At 38.6% G+C, this 19,057-nt stretch overlaps 1 protein-coding gene across 1 annotated transcript; it reads left to right on the top strand.

The window, feature by feature from the left end:
- Positions 1 to 7,059: 7,059 nt before the first annotated feature.
- On the top strand, positions 7,060 to 8,361 carry LOC116468205 (olfactory receptor 5B21). The gene has a single exon (XM_032151804.2). It carries the CDS (start codon positions 7,060 to 7,062, stop codon positions 7,990 to 7,992), a length of 933 nt encoding a protein of 310 aa, XP_032007695.1. The 3' UTR covers positions 7,993 to 8,361.
- The last annotated feature ends 10,696 nt before the right edge of the window (positions 8,362 to 19,057 follow it).

Below are 19,057 nucleotides of genomic sequence, written 5' to 3'. Positions count from 1 at the left end.
GGATTTCAAATATTCCATAAAGTTAGTTAATAAAGCACTGGCAAGGTTTGAGAGGACTTAATACAATTCTGAAAGAAGTTCTACTGTAGGTCAAATGCTATCAATAACAGTTCATGCTACAGAGGAATTTTTCATGAAAGAAAGTCAATCAGCCAGGCACGATGGCTCATGCTTGTAATCCCAGCACTTTGGGAGGCCAAGGTGGGTGGATCACTTGAGGTCAGGAGTTCCAGATCAGCCTGGCAAACATGGTGAAACCCCATCTCTACTAAAAATACAAAAGCTAGCCAGGCCTGGTGACGTGTGCCAGTAATCCCAGCTAGTTCAGGGGGCTGAAGTATGAGAATGACTTGAACCTGGGAGGTGGAGGTTGCAGTGAGTCAAGATCGCGCCACTGCACTCCAGCCTGGGCGACAGAGAGAGACTCCATCTCAAAAAAAAAAAAAAAAAAAAAAAAAGAGGGAAAAGAAAGTCAGTCAATCGATGCAGCAACCTTCACTGTTGGTTTATTTTAGGAGATTGCCACAGCCACCTCAACCTTCAGCAAGCATCATCCTGATCAGTCAGCAGCCATCAAGGCCCCTCACCAGCAAAAGAAAAAATTACAACTCACTGAAGGCTCAGGTGATCATCATCACTTTTTAGCAATAAAGTTTTTTAAATTATGTACATTTTTTGGACATAATGCTAGTAGACCCAGTATAGTGTAAACATAACTTTTATATGCACTAGGAAGCAAAAAAAAATTGTGTGACTTGCTCTATTGTGATATTCATTTTATTGGAGTAGTCTGAAACCAAACCCCCATTATCTCCGAAGTTTATTTGTACTTTATGTTGATTAACTTTAATTCTCAACAGTCCCATAATGAGAAAGAGAGGAAAGGAGAGACTAAGTGACTTTCAAGAGCCCCTCCAGGAACTAGAAGGGAGAGCTGGGATTTGAACCCATGCATTTGGCTCTAGGACTCTAATTGTCACCTGTGGGCTGTGGTGCGTGGTGCGTTAGGTACCATAACACCTAGGTGATCTCCAAGGTCCTAAGAGGTGCTAACATTCTATGTGGCCATGAAATTAACCTTTTAGGCAGATGGGTAGTTTCTTGATTCTTCCTGTAATTCCAAAGCATTTTTTCTGTATGAACTTACTGGTCATTGCGGCAAGAAAGACAAGTCTTCATTTTCCCAGCCCCACCTCTGGGAACGGCTCCTCAGGTGAAAAGCTTGGGATGGCCTCAAGGTGGCAGCATTAACTCAAGTATGGATGGATAGAGCTTGGTATCTGGCCTTGAAGTAATCCAAAAGTCAGACTTGGCCCTTTTCTGCCTTTTAGTTTTTCTAAAACCCCAAGCTGTAACTGTTTGGAGGTGAAGAGTCAACCTGATCTTGTGAGGAAACCAAACAGTGAAGACACTGGAGGAATCAAAGTGGAAAAGCAGAAGTATTTCCCAGGAATTAAGAGTCTTTGGAGGGAAAAGAAAGAGGATATATTGGGTGCCATGAAGAAATGATGAGGTTCAAAAAGATTAATGATTCATCTGTTATCCATTCATAAGTGGCTAATTCTAGGCCTCTTACTTGCCAAAACCAAAAACCACCACACTTCACCATGTTAATAGTCTTCATTTTTATCTGTTTAATTTTTTAGAATATTAAACACTGATAAAGGGGAGTACTAAATTATTTCATAAAGCCAGATATATAGGCTAGATTGTCTCAGTGGTTAGAGTCTTGATCCTACAGGTGAAGTTTTCTCTTCTTTCCTCATCCTATTCCTCTCCCTTTCTTCCTCTTCTCTCCCCTTCCCTCCCCTCCTTCTTTTCTTTGCTTTCTCTCTTTATCTGTCTTATCCTGTTTTTCCCTCTTTCTTTCTCTAGTTTTTTCCTTGGTTGTTTTATTGGTCAAATAAATAACAAGGAAGAAACCTAAGTCTTCAGAGTTGGACATGTGGGTCAGGTGATTAGATGCTACAAAATTCCAAGAGTACGCAAAAATATCCCTGGACTCCTATCACCTAGCTTGCCCCTTGCTTGGCCACTTTATATGTCTTCTTTTGTTAAAAATAATTATTCTAACAGGGGGCTTTTTCTTGGATATGTTTTCATGAGAGCAAAGAAAAAGTGAGTAAATAAGCTGTACTTTTGTAACTGACTGTAGTGGAATATGCATTTGTGAGAATCTGAGAGAAATATTGTTTTCTAGATTCTGAGAGCATCTCTGCTTTTCCATATTTATTTCCAAGAGAAGCAGTAGAGCACAGTGTAAAAATATATAGAATTTGGGTCAGACAGACTTGAGCATTTCCTCACTTTCTGGAATTACAAGATGCTCCAGACTTCTCTGGTATATTCCCTGCTCCAGTGCTAGAACCAGCCATTTCTCGAAGGAGCCCTGGTTTCTTTTATTAGAGAATAATATTAGAAAAAGATCTAAGTGCTAGGTATGTACAGACGTTTTCACATCTGTAAAATTGAAAAAATAATATATTTCTCATAGAGTTATATGAACATTAAGTGAAATAACACACACAAATATGTACTGAACCAAGGGCTTGAAACATAGGAAGCTATATTATATATTATATAAGTATATATTATATACATATAAATATATCAGAAGCTGAAATAAAAAAATCCTTTGCTTCTTGTAGGCTCCATGTTAAAATTCATTTTAAACCAAGTTGATTGAGAAAAAAGTTCCTGGAAGTATTTTGATTCACAGAGCTCTTTGAAACTCTGAGTTCTGTAGACAGAGCTGGGTTTGGGAAAATGGAGATTCTGATGCAATTTATCATTTATAATCTGACATTTTGAAAATTTCTCCCCATTTAGTCTTAGATAAAGGGCCAACTCCCAATACTCACAGGAAATCAGTGGGCTGATTACACAGTGGCTGGATCCTCAAGCTCCTTTGAAAGCATTTTTTGACAGAATTTGCTCATCAATAACCTTAGCCTGTGACTAGGAGAACCAGGACTCCCCTGTGGCTCCTAAGGGATCTTTGAGGCGCCTCCATATCATAATAATGTTTCAGTTCCCTCAGGAAAGTGTTGTTTTGATTGCTTGTTTGTATGTTGCTGAGCCCTGGATTGGAATTGAGGCCTTAGGGAACCCCGCTTCAGAGGCTCCCAAATCTACATAGGCACTAGCTTCTAGCTGATCTCAGACTTTTCACACAGTTTGGTATGGCTCACTTACAGTCTCAAGCAAACTGCAGCGGCAGCTGAACTGTCTTTACACTTTTATCACATAGCCTCAGGAAATCTTTTACTATTTGAAATCCAAGGTCCTCAGAGACCAACAGCTCTTCTTTTCTTTTCTTTTTCAGACTTCAAAAAGTCCAGTGTTGAAGCAGTTCTGAATTGAGATCTCATATTTCCCAAGGACATAGGTATGTTTTCCCTGATCTTTTTAAAAAGCAGTATTCTTCACACTGTAGGTAGAAATAATGGGTTCGTTTAAAAGAAAGAGGCTCAGAAGTAGGTATATAAAAAGACTCTTAATTCAATTTCCCCCAACCTCCTCTGCTACATTTCACAAGAATAGAGACAGAAGTTTCCCATAAGTAAATCGGAGTCACCTTTACTTAGACAGCCATTGCCATAGTCATTGCTAGATGGGGTGTTGCTACCAACTGGTGTTAATAAAACCTGGGAAATAACTTCATACAATTGGCCTACAGTTTAATAAAGAGATTGATTAATTAGCTTCTATGGAGCACCTGCTAGAGGCCACACACTGGCTGAATTTTCTTGTATTTTATCTCACTGTATCCTCTCTCTATAAAGGAAAATTGACTTGCCTACAGTCCCAAAGCAAGTAAGCATTAAAGCTCTTATTCTAACTCAACTGCTGAGATTCGAATTCACTCATCCACTTAACAAATAGTTGAGTCTGCCATGTGGCTGCTCGAGTCTAAGTAGTGGATAATAAAGCACAAAACAGTGACAAACAATACAGGTCTTGTCTCTTCCCTTATGGAATTTATTCCATTGAGAATCTTCTTTAGAACTCCCCAAATGGGGCTGTGATGATTGGGGGTGATGCTTCAAACCCCTTTAGAAGCAATTTTGATGGAACTTTTTATTTCCAAACTATCTTAATGGCTTAGACTTCTCCTTCTCTCTTTACAACAATAATAATTCCTTAAATTTTAATGCTTTTTCAGCTTTTGACTTAATATTTTAACCTTAGATATTTCAGTATTCAACCTTAGATATTTTAAAAATATTTTTTCTCTTTCAAGACTCCTTCCGATATTTATTTTAGGTCCATGCAGAAAAGCCTGGGTTTTACAAGACTTGAGTGGGAGTTGATACAGCAGCAGCGGCAGGATTTGGATTCAGGCCTTGCGGCCTCCCAAGGTTGGTGCTGGGTAAATGAGGCCTTTTCTCTCTGCACTGACTCCAGATTTCTCCTTGCTGCTCTGGATCTCAACACATTTATTAACAGAGACTGCAATGCATAAAGGGAAGGGTTGCCTATCAACAAAACACAGAAAGTACCTTGAATATTAATTGCTGATAGATGAATACGGCAGTCAGGGGCAGTTCAATATGCGGGGGTGGTGTAATGGCTTTTAAAAACTGAACCTACAGCTTAAGTGAATAGACTCCTGTGGTCAATATTAACCAAGGAAATTGATCTAATAAGCATTTCAGAAGGTATTTTGGAAAATAATTCAGAATCCACCCTAAGTCAGCTGCATTTTATACTTGGAGTTTTTCCAGGTTTTCATCCTACCTTGTGTCTAGGAAAAGGTTGGTTTACGATATGGGAGGGCTAATATCTCTTTGGTCAAAGGACCACAGTACTTAGTAAGCAGTTATCCCTTCCTGGGATCCCTCTACCAATAAGCAGCAATATTTGGCCAGAGTTCTAGACTTTAAACCAGTCACTTCACCTCACTGAGCTTCAGTTTCTTCATGTCTGTATCTGCTATCTCTCTCTCTCTCTCTCTATCTAGTCATGCAATAATTAAATTAAGAAGTGAATGCAAAAAGAGTTTTATAAACTTTAGAACCACTGTTTTTAATAAACTCTAGAGCAGTGGTTGTCAATCAGGGGAATGTTACCCTTCAGTGGACATTTGGCCACGTCTGGAGACATTTTTGACTGTTACAAATGGGAGGTGGTGGTGTTACTGGAATCTAGTGAGTAGAGAGAGGCCAGGGAAATTGCTGAATATCTTACAACGCACAAGACAGCACTCCCTCTCCCCCACCACACCCTGCACCAAAGAACTGTCCAGCTCATAATGTCAGTAGTGCTGAGGCTGAAAAATCAGGCTCTGGAATTGTACAGATTTTACAGTTAAGCAGCTATGTGACCTTGAGGGGCACCACATCCTTCTGTTTCCAAATATGTAAGATCAGAACACTGCCTGTCATAGATTACAGGATATTGTGTTTGCTAAATTTGAGAATATACACACATGTCAAAAGTCAAAAGAAAAACAAGTTAAAAAGGCTGGATAAATATAATGGAAAGTGCTACTGGTCATAAAGTCAATTGGTACATTACTATCCAGTAATGACTGAGCCAGTTCTTATGAAACTAGCCACATCGTGTGTGTGTAATGGTCATCCAAAAAGGACAAGCTACACTATCCCCTTCTTTTTGTGTCACCAATCAAATTGCTGCTGTTACTCTTCAAGGTAAGCTAAAGTCCAGCAGAGCTGAAGCATTTTTCTCCTTTAATTCCTGTTTTCTCCCTTTTCCTCCTCTCTTCTCACATTTTCTCCCTCACTTCTTCTGAGTCTGCTCCCACTCACTCTGCTACTAGGAGTGGGGAAAGCCTGTGAACACCTCAGGTTGAGGAACAAAAATAGGAGAGAAAGAGTGCTCTAAAATGAGGACAGAAACCTGTCTCCAGGCCTGACCATCTGCAAACTCACTGTTACTCCTGAATATTTTTCATACGACAAGTCTAAGCTAATATTTTGGCCCAAAGCACAAACCTGGTGGACAAGAGGACAATAGGATGTTTGTTGTGGAATTAAAGAGCATGAAAAATATTTCCATACTTTCCTATTGATGTTCTGTTTGATTCACCAAATATTTATATGTGTGTGTGAGGGGCCATGGTAAGGAGGGTAGACCAGAGGGGATGAAGATAGTTACTGTCCCAAGGGGCTTAGAGCTAGGTGAAGAGTGAGTGGTTGCCCAACTAATTGTGCAATAATCAGCCAAGACTCAAGTGCTTTGAGGAGGCAGAGAAAGGAGGACTTAACTGTAATTAGGGTCTACAACAAAGACTTCTGATAAGGGGTGAAAAAAGACATATGCATATACACAGATACACAAAGGTGTTCGTATATATCAAATTTATAGTTTTATATTAAATATATAAAAATACATACTCATATTTACATATACCATACTCCCTTTCAGTTGAACTACTGTTGAGGGATTAATTTATAAAGGCTTCAAAAGTTGTGGTTAAGATCTTTGGATTTAGTATCAAACAGCCATTGAGGGCACCACCTTGTCCTGCCAACACCTTGATTTTGGCCCAGTGAAACTGATTTGAGACTTCTTGCCTCCAGAATTTTGAGAGAATAAACTTGTGTTGTTTTAAGGAAAAATAAATTTAGAAAATCTTTAGTGAGGCTATATTATTGGAAGTAGAATGTGGAAGACAATAAGTGATGGATGTTTTTATTTTTAATAATTAAATACGTACAATCTTATATCCACATCATAATTTGTATTTATATGATGTAAATATGTTAAAGAATTCAAGATGAATGTATGAACTTTAGATTCAGAAATATAAATGGGTGAACTTTGATTCTGACCCCTAGATAGGCTATCCTGCTCAATATTCAGCTCCCTGAGCCTTAACTTCCTTATCTGTAAGATGGGCATAATAGCACCTATCTCATATGAATTAAAAGCTATAATATAACAGAGGGTTCTAGCATGAGTCTTACACACAGTACATTCTCTCTATACATTAGTTTTCTCCTTTTTTATCATTCCATCTTCTCTTCTCATACTTTCATTGGAATTTTTTTGACGCCTCTTCTTTAATCACCAGGCTAATTCAAGCTGGCCACAATGGAGAATAGCACAGAAGTGAAAGAGTTTATCCTCTTGGGATTAACAGATAACCCCAATCTTCAGATACTCCTCCTCCTGGCATTTTTATTAATCTACCTCATCACCCTGCTTGGGAATGGGGGAATGATGGTGATCATCCACTCAGACTCCCATCTCCACACTCCAATGTACTTTTTCCTCAGTAACCTCTCCTTTGTAGACTTGGGTTACTCACCAGCTGTAGTCCCCAAAACGGTGGCTGCATTGCAGTCAGGGGACAAGGCCATCTCCTACAATGGATGTGCAGCTCAGTTCTTCTTCTTTGTGGGGTTTGCCACTGTTGAGTGCTACCTCCTGGCCTCCATGGCCTATGACCGCCATGCAGCGGTATGTAGGCCTCTTCATTACACCACCACCATGACAGCAAGTGTATGTGCCCTCCTTGCTACTGGTTCCTATGTCTCTGGCTTCCTCAATGCCTCTATCCACGCAGCAGGCACCTTCAGACTCTCCTTCTGTGGTTCTAATGAGATTAATCATTTCTTCTGTAACATTCCCCCACTCCTGGCTCTCTCATGCTCTGACACACGCATCAGCAAGTTGGTGGTCTTCTTTGTGGTGGGCTTCAACGTCTTTTTCACTCTCCTGGTCATCCTTATTTCTTACTTCTTCATATGCATCACCATTCAAAGGATGTGTTCTGCTGAAGGGCGGAAGAAAGTCTTCTCCACCTGTGCTTCCCATCTCACTGCTGTGTCCATCTTCTATGGCACAATCATCTTCATGTACTTACAGCCCAACTCCAGCCAGTCCGTGGACACAGACAAAATAGCCTCTGTGTTTTACACAGTGGTGATTCCCATGCTGAATCCCTTGATCTACAGCCTTAGGAACAAAGAAGTGAAAAGTGCTCTCTGGAAAATACTCAACAAACTTTACCCCCAATATTAAGTGTGAATGGGAAGTAGGCAAGCAATTAAGGGATAAACTTTCTCTCACACCTAAATGCCATCATGACTTTTAATCTTTGGCTGGTTTCAGTTCTTTCTTCCCCAAGAACAGTGGTTACTTCTGCTATTAGAAGATGTAAAAAGCAGCACATTTAAAAGTCTTACTTAGAAAGATAATCTTATATTTAGTGAACAACAACATGGGACAGTTAAGCTTTTCTTGCTTTAGTTTCTTGATGTTGTTTAAAGCAGAAGATTGAAGCATACAACTGAATGTACCAAATTTTCCTCATCCTATTTTTAATTGTAAGAATTTTTCATTCACTATTAAACTTGGTGTGAAATTTCACCTTCATTTTTATCAACTGAACACGCAGTATTTTTTTTATTCCTTTGTTCTGTGAGTTTGAAAGTTGGACTTTCTGAGGTAGACAAAGGATGTTTCAATATCTTAAATGATATTTCAGAGAAAGTTGTAATTTAAAGGACAGGGCACTAGATCGAGTCAGGTAGCTGAAGATTAAATCTTTCCAACCCCCTACTCTTCCTTCTCTACCCGCATTCTTATCCCACTCACTAGCCATGTGCCTTTGTAATTTCCATTCCCTTTTGCTAAAGCATTGGGGAAACATTACACCTTGTTATATATAGAAGTATGGAAATGCTTTAATAGATGAATTACTTAAACTTTAACCTGACTAAATACAACTTCCTTCAGAGAGCCTACACTATCTTCTACGTTTCTTGTCTCTGTCTAACATAATTACCAAAACTTACAGAAGGTTTAGAGAAAAAAAGCAGTTTTCCCTAGAGCTATGAAAAAATATATTTGTTTTCTGAATTAAATGCTTGCATTTCTTAGCACCCTTAAGTTTGGTGAATCTATTATAAAGATGTGTAATAGCTTTCTGGACTGTCTTTGCTTTTATTTTTTCAATAATTCAGCTCACCTCTGGGTCTCCATTGCATTCTGGTGTTCTGTAATTAGATGCTACAAGAATAAAAAAGCCTGCCTGGAAATTTACTTCTTAGGAACAGCACGATGACGCACAGTGCTAGTCCACCTTCAGGTCTTGTTTCATGTGCTAGATGGTGTGAGCAAATGTGTGTGCGTGGGAAGGGAGTGGTGATTAATTTCACTTCTCACATATCAACTGCTTGATGGTGTTTATAACTACAGTTAATCTAAGTCACCACAATAGATCATGATATCAAAATCTCCCCAAAAACCCAACAAATTAATTTTGACTTTATAGATGAAAACCAGAAATCTTGGTTGGCTAACTCAATTGGCTTAAAATGTCAATTTAGTTTTCAGATTATTGAGCTCCATTATGTACAGGGCAGCCTCTGTCTGAGGAGGATAAATCATAAGTCTTCTGGGAAAAATTGCAAAGAAGGAGTTATGGAACATGAGAAACATGAGAATAGCTTTCTCTGGCACATGGTTGCCATCACCTCAAAAGATCAGGAGCTTCTGAGCCCAAGGCCTAGACAACCTATACCTCCCCCATTCGGTCCCCTCCCTCCCCTCTTCTTTAGCAATGAGGCCCATTCAGCAACACATAAGGAAGAACAGCCTTTACAGGTCAGGATCCACTGCATATAGGAATCTTTCTCATTGAAATCTACAGAGCTCAAGAGTATCTGCATTTGGAGAAGAGCCTGGGAAGCAGCTATCCAAGCACTGGGTGCATTCCAATCTCAGCTACACATTTTCCCTACTTGATATAATTGACTTTTTTCCCTCCTCATCCTGCTCCTCCTTCTTTACTTCATTTTATCCTTCTTCTCTTTTTCCTTCCCAACTTCTTTCTATGCCCAGCCCAAGCAGGAACTTTCCTCACCATTAGGCAACTTAGATTTCTATAAAAAAATTAAAGTCTAGAGTCTGTATATCATAACCATTACAGTATATATTAAGATGTGTATCTGGGTATGTTTCTTTCTTTTGTGATTTTAATTTTTATTTCATTAGTTTGGGGGGGTACAGGTTGTTTTTGGTTACATGGATAAGTCCTTTAGTGGTGATTTCTGAGATTTTAGTGTGCCCATCACCCGAGCAGTGTGCCCAATATATAGTCTTTTATTTCTCACCTCCCTCCCAACCTTCCCCCATCGAGACTCCAAAGTCCATTTTATCATTCTTATGGACACATTTCTTTATGCATGTATACCTCAGTTTAGGCAGGAAAATGTGGGCCTCCTAAGATTTAAGGGCCCAATGTCTACATATTTATATTTTATGTTGAAATCACCTCAAACAAGTGTTCCATCTGACTGTAAATAGGTATAAAAGAGTACTATCAAAAGCTGGATGAAAATTCTAACTGTTCTTATCAGTTGTGTGACCTCAAGAAAGTCATTTAGTCTTACTGAACCCAATATACAGGATAAAGTGTGAGGGTAATATGAAATTAAGTATGTGAATGTGCCCATCATAATGAATGTTTATTTCATACCATTGAGATTTCTATACTAGCTCTTTCTTCACTTAGCTGTCCCTGGACTTCTCATTTTGGCTCTTGAGCTGCCTGAGCAAAAATAGGAAGTCCAAGGACAGCTAGGTGAAGCTCATCCCATCCAAGTCCTAGCTTTTATTTTCATTCCTTGTTTAACTTCCTGCCCTCCAAGTTCCCAGCTCTACAGCAGACACATTTCAAGCTGACATTACACGGGTACTCATTTATAGAAGCTACTCAGAAGGAGATGTCCTGTCACCAGCAAGACATCAATTCACAGAGTATACGTTACTGCGAGGAGCTCTTCCCTTCCACATAGGAAATCTGTCAGATGGAGACTAAATGCCCATTTGGTTAATAACAACACCCACTTTCTCCCTGCAGGAATTGTCTGATGAATGAGAGATCTTGTGTGCAGGGCCTGCAGCTCAATGCAGTGCAATAAAGGCACAGGGACTTCCTACCTGAAATGTTCAAAAGAGAATGTGAAAATTCATAAATCAGGGCAGTTATTTATATCAGGATAGATTATTCTTTTAAAAATGGATTATGATTGAATTAGTCAAATAGGATGTTCCCTTTGTGCATTAGAGCATTTGTTGAGGTTTATGTATTGGGAATGGAAAATTAAAATATTAAATTCCTTGGCAATAGAAGCTGGAATTGCAGAGTCATAGACTCTTTAGCCAAAAGCTGAAAGAATTTAAAAATAATCTAAACCAATCCTCTCATTTCACAATTAAAAACCCCGATTTTTACAGTTTAACTTGCTTAAACTCACAAAGAACCAAATCTTGTTTGACCCTTTTTCATATTTTATAAAGTACTTGTGGTATAAAAAGACATTTTATACTTTTACCTTGATTTATTCACCATGATATAGTTATCTGTGCTTCAGTTTTGCAGTGGAGGAAACCAAAGCCTTGAGAAGTTAACTTACCTGTCTACTGTTAAAAAGAGGAACTGAGCTATGAAACTGAGTTTTTGCCTTCCCTGACCAAGACTCTGAAAAAATAAGTCACCACGTATGTTAGTAAATTTCAATGGAGGTCTTACTTAATGTATAACTCACTTACACTCTTCCATGATGAGTCCTTGCCATGTGGAAGGTGCTCTGAAGAATATAAATAAGTAAGACTGTAAGATGTAATTCCTACTTCCACAAAGTAAAGCCCCCTGCATATATGTTTACTGATGTAATGCACCTTAAGGTTAATGACTCAATGTTCAATAACTTTACCAGCAGGAATTTTCCCAGTATTCCACAGAGCATGAATGGATCAGGGCATACTTGTTTTCAGTCTTGATAGAGTTGGCTCTTTGAGTGCTGCAGCCGACAGTGATAGCCAAGCCTCAGCCAATGTTAACTAGACACAAGCTGCAGAAAAGGCATGGTGTGAAGTTGATGAAGAAACCAGTTGATAGTCAATATTGTTCCTGCTTCAGGAGCAACTTACAAATAACGTGGTGGAACAGAGGACATACCTCTAGGTAGATGATAGTTCAAAGGCATTTGTGGCCATTATCAAATGAGTAGTCTAGAAAATAATAATTAGAACTCATCAGGGACAAGAAAGAATCCTATGGGCAGGGGAAGATCCTCAGAGGATGTGCGATGTGAGCCAAGCTCTGAAGGAATAATGTAGATGGAACCCAGAATTCCAAGACTCCAACCTTACTTTCTAGTCAAAACTCTACCAATTGCCAGTGGTGAAGCTGGTATAAGCCACGTATCTCTGAGCCAATTTTCTTATCATCAAAGTGAAGACAATAGCACCAGCCATACCTTCCTTAGGGTGTTTTGCAGGCTAAATGAGATAATGGGTGAGAAAGCATGTTCAGAATTGCTACCCTCTTTTGAACTATAGTGTTGCTGTTGGTAATAATATTATAAGCAGAGCTGAATGGGGAGTTCCTAAGCAACCATCTGAACTCAGGTATGGAGGTGGGATTGCACATGGCATGTTGGCATGAGCTTGTAGGAAAGTTGGCCATTCAGATTAGAAGAGGGTGAACCACTAATGCCTCAGTCCGTTACTTCTACAGGCAATTGAAACTTGTTGTCATCAAACAAGGTGAAGAGACTGGGCCTTTGAGAATAATTGCATCTCTATAGAGAAATCATGCTTTTACAGAAAAATTTCTGTAGGATCTCACCAATTAGGTATCTAGATCCAAGCCCGAGAATTCTCCCTTCTGTTCATAACATGAAATTTCTCAGTTGTTAGCCTGTGATTATTTCACAAAACGTGTGGGGGGAGGGATAAGATATTTGTAGCATATTTAATTAGGAAAAAAAGTTATTGTATATACATATGCATATTTATGTGTCTATATATATACACATATGTGTGTGTGTGTATTTTAAACTTTCTAGAAAATAGTAAGAAAAAGACAGATAACCCAATAGAAAATACAAAGCTTAATTGTACAGTCTCCTTTTTCACGTCCATTTATGTGGCCTATCTACAGTTTGGGGTAGTGATGAATTATGCTGATGTGAACATTTTGGTCATGTATCTTGGTGCACAAATGCGTTGATTTTTCTAGGCTAAATATACCTGGAAGTAGAATTGCTGAATTGTAGGGTTTATTATTTTCAACTTTTGTAAATAATGTGACGCTATTTTCCAAAGTAGTTATACCAATTTTTACTTCTATGAACAGTGTGTGAGAGTTCTTACTGCCAGTACTTAGTATTACTGGAGTTATAAATTTTGCCAGTTTGGTTAGAGAATAGTGTCTTTTATTGTTGTCTTAATCTGTACTATCTTGATTACTGCTGAAGTTCAGCACAATTTTGTTTTTTTTTCCCAAATTTTTCACCTGTTTTTATTTGTGTAAAAATGAACCACAAATAAATACAAACAAAATAAACAGAAATGAATATATGGGGAGTTAATTTGTTCTATTCCTGAGTGGTAGAAATTGATATTTGCTTGGTAATTGTTGTTAAACTGAATCTAGAATTTTTTTGATATTTGAAAGAGCTTTTATTTTTAAAATATACTCATAATAATAAGAATTTAGTGATAATTTTACAGTGGGCAAGCTATGAGGTCTAGTAAAAGAACACTGTGGTCTTTGAAATTGAAAAAAACCTAAGTTTATGTGCTGCTATCATCTACTCTCTGGACCCTCTACAAGCTTCACTTTCCTAATCCATAAAAGGCAACAATAAATTCCCAGAAAGCTACTGGGAGTAATAAATTAGTTAAGGTATATAAAGCATCTAGCAAATCACATTGACGAAATAAATATCAGTTCCCTTCCCTCTTCTTCCAAGCCTCACTTATTTAAACAATATTCACTGAGTGCCCACAGTGGACCATTTCTTTAACATAGGTCACCTATGAATCAAGCGAATATAATAAACACATCCTTCAGATCCTAGGTCAAAAATATGTGTGGGCTTTGGAGTGGGGGTATACAGTGGAGTGAAATAAAGAGCTCAGAAGCAACTCTCTCTCTCTCTATATATATATATATGCTGAGGCTGGGCGCGGCTGCTCATGCCTGTAATCCCAGCACTTTGGGAGGCGAGGCCAGCAGATCACCTGAGGTCAGGAATTTGAGACCAGCCTGGCAACATGGTGAGACCCCATCTCTACTAAAAATACAAAAATTAGTGGGGCATGGTGGCAGGTGCCTGTAATCCCAGCTACTCGGGAGGCTGATATAGGAGAATTGCTTGAACCCGGGAGGTGGAGGCTGCAGTAGCTGAGATCGCACCACTGCACTCTAGCCTGGGCGATAGAGCTAGACTCCATCTCAAAAAAATGTGTATATATATATATGTATGTATATATATATAGTATGTATATATATAGAGAGAGTATGTATATATATGCTGCATCCTTGGGCCAACATTAGTGAAGTCCATATCAGTTAAAGGAATTTGTTGGATTTTGCCTGATTGGTTAAAAACAATTGTGATGACATGGTCAGAAATATCAAAGAAGTGCTAGTTTGGTGAAAAAGGTGAGAGGTTTGCCCCATAATATGTTGTATTTTAGATGCTAACATGTCTCCTCTCTGGGGATGTGCCTCAATACTTAGAAACCTGAACTGGGAGCTCAGAAGAAAGGTGAAAGTTGAGACTGGGTAAATAAGGAAAGCCAAATGAACCTATGTATTTTATGCACCTTTTCTGGAATACCAAATTTTATATATATATACACACACACATATATATGTATATATAAAATTTGTATTATATATACACATACACACATATATACATGCATGTATATATAAAAAATAAATATATTTATATATGTACACACACACACCAAAATATATATCACAGTAAAAATGTTAAAAAAGGTAAATCAAACAAAGCTCTTATATTTTAGAAAGTGATATAACTAAATTTCTGTTATACATTTTCCTGTATATGTTACATTTCACACTTCAAATGTTTAGAAACAGACCCAACAGAGCTCCTATATTCAATAAGTTTATTTAAAAAAAGCTAAAGGGGAGATAAGACCTATACATGAGTAACTTTAATTCTATGTAGAAAATAATAAAAACCAACAAGAGATACATATACAATGCTATAGTAATAGTTGAAGGGTAGATTCTAGGATGGGGAATTGAGGAAGATAACGTTGCTCTGGACAAGAAAGAGAGAGACAGTAAAATAGAAGAGAAATTATTCAGATATATTTCACAAATAGTGTCTGTTTGGCTGAAGTGTAATATCTGTGGAGAGAAGTAATGGAAAATAAGTTTAGAATGATACATTGGTGCCCAACAGTAGGGATATCATCTTTCAAATTGAGATTTTCAAATTTAAACTATAGATTCAAACTTCACTAAAGAAATTCTGGATATCATGCGGATAGATGTCGGAGATAAGGCAGAATCTCAACTACTGTAGAAGAATATTTAAAACAGCTTTCCTTATGCACCTATGTTAAAGTAACGCACTTGTTTGCTTCAGAGGAAATTTTCAGCATTTTATGTATGAGCACATATCCACCTAAAACATTATTTGAGCACCTGCTCTAGCAAATATTGGTATTCTGTGTATCTAGAATCCATTTTCCTGCGTAAAATATTGTGACTTTCTTGGAGAATGATCTCTTTCTTGGAGAATAGATTGGTGGGAGAAGAGTGTCTAGTTCCTGAACCTTCTCCACCCACAAGTCTATGGAAGCTGAGGCAAGGATAACCTTTCCTTTCCTGCCCCCTAAGGAAGAGAAATCTGTACAGAGAGTTTCATGGAGGTACATAGAGAGGCAGATATGAGTCCTAATCTCAGCCAACAAAAAGTTCTCACTCCCCCAAATTTGAATCTGCAAGGGATGGAAAGAAGCATCAAGGCTTGGAGCTCATTTGCTATAGCAGGGAAATGCTGGTAGGGCCATTCCAGACATGACATGGTTCTTTGCTTCTGACTTCTGTTCCTTAGCCCTCTGAAATGCTCCTGCTTCCTGCATTTTGCCCAGTTTCCTTTTGATTCTGCAAATCTCTTGATATCCTTTCAATTACCTCCTTTGTTTCCCTTTAAGTTAGCCTGAACTGATGTCTATAATGAAACATAACTGATACCTCTAGCTTGTGAGAGATACTCTTCCATGGATGGTAGAGTGAACAAGAGAGAAGTCACTGACCTCACAAAATTATAAATGTTAAAGAGCATGGGGAATAAAGCACCCTCAGTAATAAAAGAGAGGTCCACAACATTTCAGTAAAAAACAAAAAGTGTTATAAAAAATTATCAGGAAGTGAATAATGCAGAGGAAACACTGCCACAAAATTTAACTTAGCAGAAAATGAAGCAATTACCAAGGCATCCATTTTGTAATTATTTTTGTTCTTGCTAACAATAGTAATAAAGATCTGGAATTATTGGTACATAGGATGAAAGAGATCTTAGGGCTGTTTTTGTTCCCCTGTTGCATGTTACCGACTAGGAAGTTGAGGCCTGGGGAGGAGAAGTGGTCTCTGAATTCTCACATCCAGGAAGTGACAGAGTGAGACTTTGTGCAGTATTCTAACTCTGCATACCACCTCACACACCACAGCTGCTCTGGCTGGCGGCCACAACCCCTTTTGTGTGTATGAGCACACATTTAGTTTGCTTAATGTTTTTGATAGTCAGAAACATTTTTCTTACAAACATGTTTGTCCTTATAAACACATTACTGATTTTCTGTTCAGATAATGGTCACTTTTTATCTGAGTAATGTATGAGCCTGGCTAAAGCTGGACAATGTTGTGTCCAGGAGCCAGTATCCTGACTTTCAAGTTAATTGCAACAACCACTTCTTTTTAGGTCCCTCATTGGCTGCTCTTCAGATTTCTCTCTTCAATTCCAAGCACATCTTATGTAAACAATAGTGTCTGTGATAGTGGATGTGATTGTGTGCTACCTGGATCTCCTAGCTGAAATCCTTCCAAGAATTTCCTTCAGTCAATGGGAGCCACCTTCCCTCAGGTTATGGCTCCAGGTAAAGATTAAACAGCTGTAGAAGTGTCATCCAAGATTGGCCAGTGAGTAGTATGAAGGCCTGCCCCCGCTTGTCCTGTTTCCTTGACACAGCTCCCAAGAGCCATCTCAGCTCCCAAACACCCTGAAGGATTGGCTGAGGCCTTTGTTGAGACTGCATTGCAGCCCAATTTCTCCTTCTCTCTGATTCTGCTGCCATCTCTCCCTTACAGATGCTGTTCCTGAGAGTCCGTCCTGGAGAGCCATCTGCACACAGATCTCAGTCTCAGAGTCTATTTCCCAATAAATCTAATCTGAGAGATCTCCTCACTTGTTGTTTTTTCCCCATATGAAATAGTTACTTTGTTTTACTTAATTTTATTAAGTTCAGTGGTACATGTGCAGATGTGTTATATAGGTAAATTGTGTGTCATTGGGGTTTGGTGTACAAATTATTTCATCACCCAGGTAATAAGCATAGTACTTGATAAGTAGTTTTTCAGCCCTCTTCCTCCTTCTCACTCTTCACCCTCAAGTAGGCCCTGGTGTCTTTTGTTCCATTCTCTGTGTTCAAATGTTTAGCTCTCACAAGTGAGAACATGTAATATTTGGTTTTCTGTCCCTGCGTTTGTTCACTCAGGATAATGGCCACCAGCTCCATCCATGTTGCTGCAAAGAACATGATCTTGTTTCTTTTTATGATTGCATAGTATCCCATGGTGTATATGTATCACATTTTCTTTATCCAGTCTACTGTTGATAGGCATTTAGGTTGATTCCATGTCTTTGCTCTTGTGAACAGTGCAGCAATGAACATGCGTATATGTGTCTTTATGACATAACTATTTATATTCCTCTTGGCATATCCCCAGTAATAGGATTGCTGGATCAAATAAGAATTCTGTTTTAAGTTATTTGAGAAATTGCCACACTGTTTTCCACAATTGCTGAACTAATTTACATTCCCCCCAACAGTGTATAAGCATTCTCTTTTCTCTGCAACCTCACAAGCATCTGTTATTTTTTGACTTTTCAGTAATAGCCATTCTGAGTGGTGTGAGATGGTATCTCATTGTGGTTTTGATTTTCATTTCTCTAATGATCAGTGATTTTGAGCATCTTTCATGTGCTTGTTCACTGTATGTTTTCTTTTGAAAACTGTTCGTGTCTTTTGCCCACTTTTTAATGGGGGCTGTTTGTTTTTTTCTTGTTAATTTAAGTCCCTTATAGATTCTGGATATTAGACCTTTGTTGGATACATAGTTTGCAAATATTTTCTCCCATTATGTAAGTTGCCCCTTTTACTCTGTTTCTTTTGCTGTCCTCATCCACTTTTAATTCTGTGATAATTTCTGATGGCCAAATAATGTTTTACCTTCTTTAAGATTGCAATTTGTGTTGCTAAGAACATCAGAGATAAGATCCTAAATCTTTAGACTTGTTTCTTGAAGTAAGCCGAAAACAGTGGCTAGTGTGCACAAAATTCACATTTCCAGAGCCTTAGAAGCTGTCCCCTCCTCAAATACTTCCTGATGGTTTTGTGTGTGCTGTGAGCTCTGGTGGGCATTTTCACCTTTGTTGTTTCTCATAATTACCCTGTTAACGTTTAGGTTATTATCCTAGTTTTATAGTTGATAAAACCAAGGCCCAAAAATGTGAAGCAACTTATCAAGGATTAAACAGATGAAGAAGTGTCATCATTTTCTTTTCTTTTTTTTTTTTCGAGACGGAGTCTCGCTCTGTGACCCAGGCTGGAGTGCAGTGGCACGATCTCAGCTCACTGCAAGCTCCACCTCCCGGGTTCACGCCATTCTCCTGCCTCAGCCTCTCCGAGTAGCTGGGACTACAGGCGGCCGCCACCACGCCCGGCTAATTTTTTGTATTTTTTTTTTTAGTAGAGACGGGGTTTCACCGTCGTCTCGATATCCTGACCTCGTGATCCTCCTGCCTCGGCCTCCCAAAGTGCTGGGATTACAAGCGTGAGCCACCACGCCCGGCCTAGTGTCATCATTTTCTACTAAATGATAACCTGTGATTTATGAATCAGATTTCCCATTTTACAGATGGTAAAACTGAGGCTCAGACATAGATATTAAGTGATAGAACCAGGATACCAATTCACTCTTTTGCTGGCCTACAAACCCTTTATACTCTATTCTTACCTC

Source organism: Hylobates moloch, unplaced genomic scaffold (genome assembly GCF_009828535.3).
Source record: "Hylobates moloch isolate HMO894 unplaced genomic scaffold, HMol_V3 SCAFFOLD_5, whole genome shotgun sequence".
Lineage (NCBI taxonomy): Eukaryota > Metazoa > Chordata > Mammalia > Primates > Hylobatidae > Hylobates > Hylobates moloch.
The sequence above is the reverse complement of the archived record's forward strand: the minus strand, read 5'-3'. Positions and strand labels throughout refer to the sequence as shown.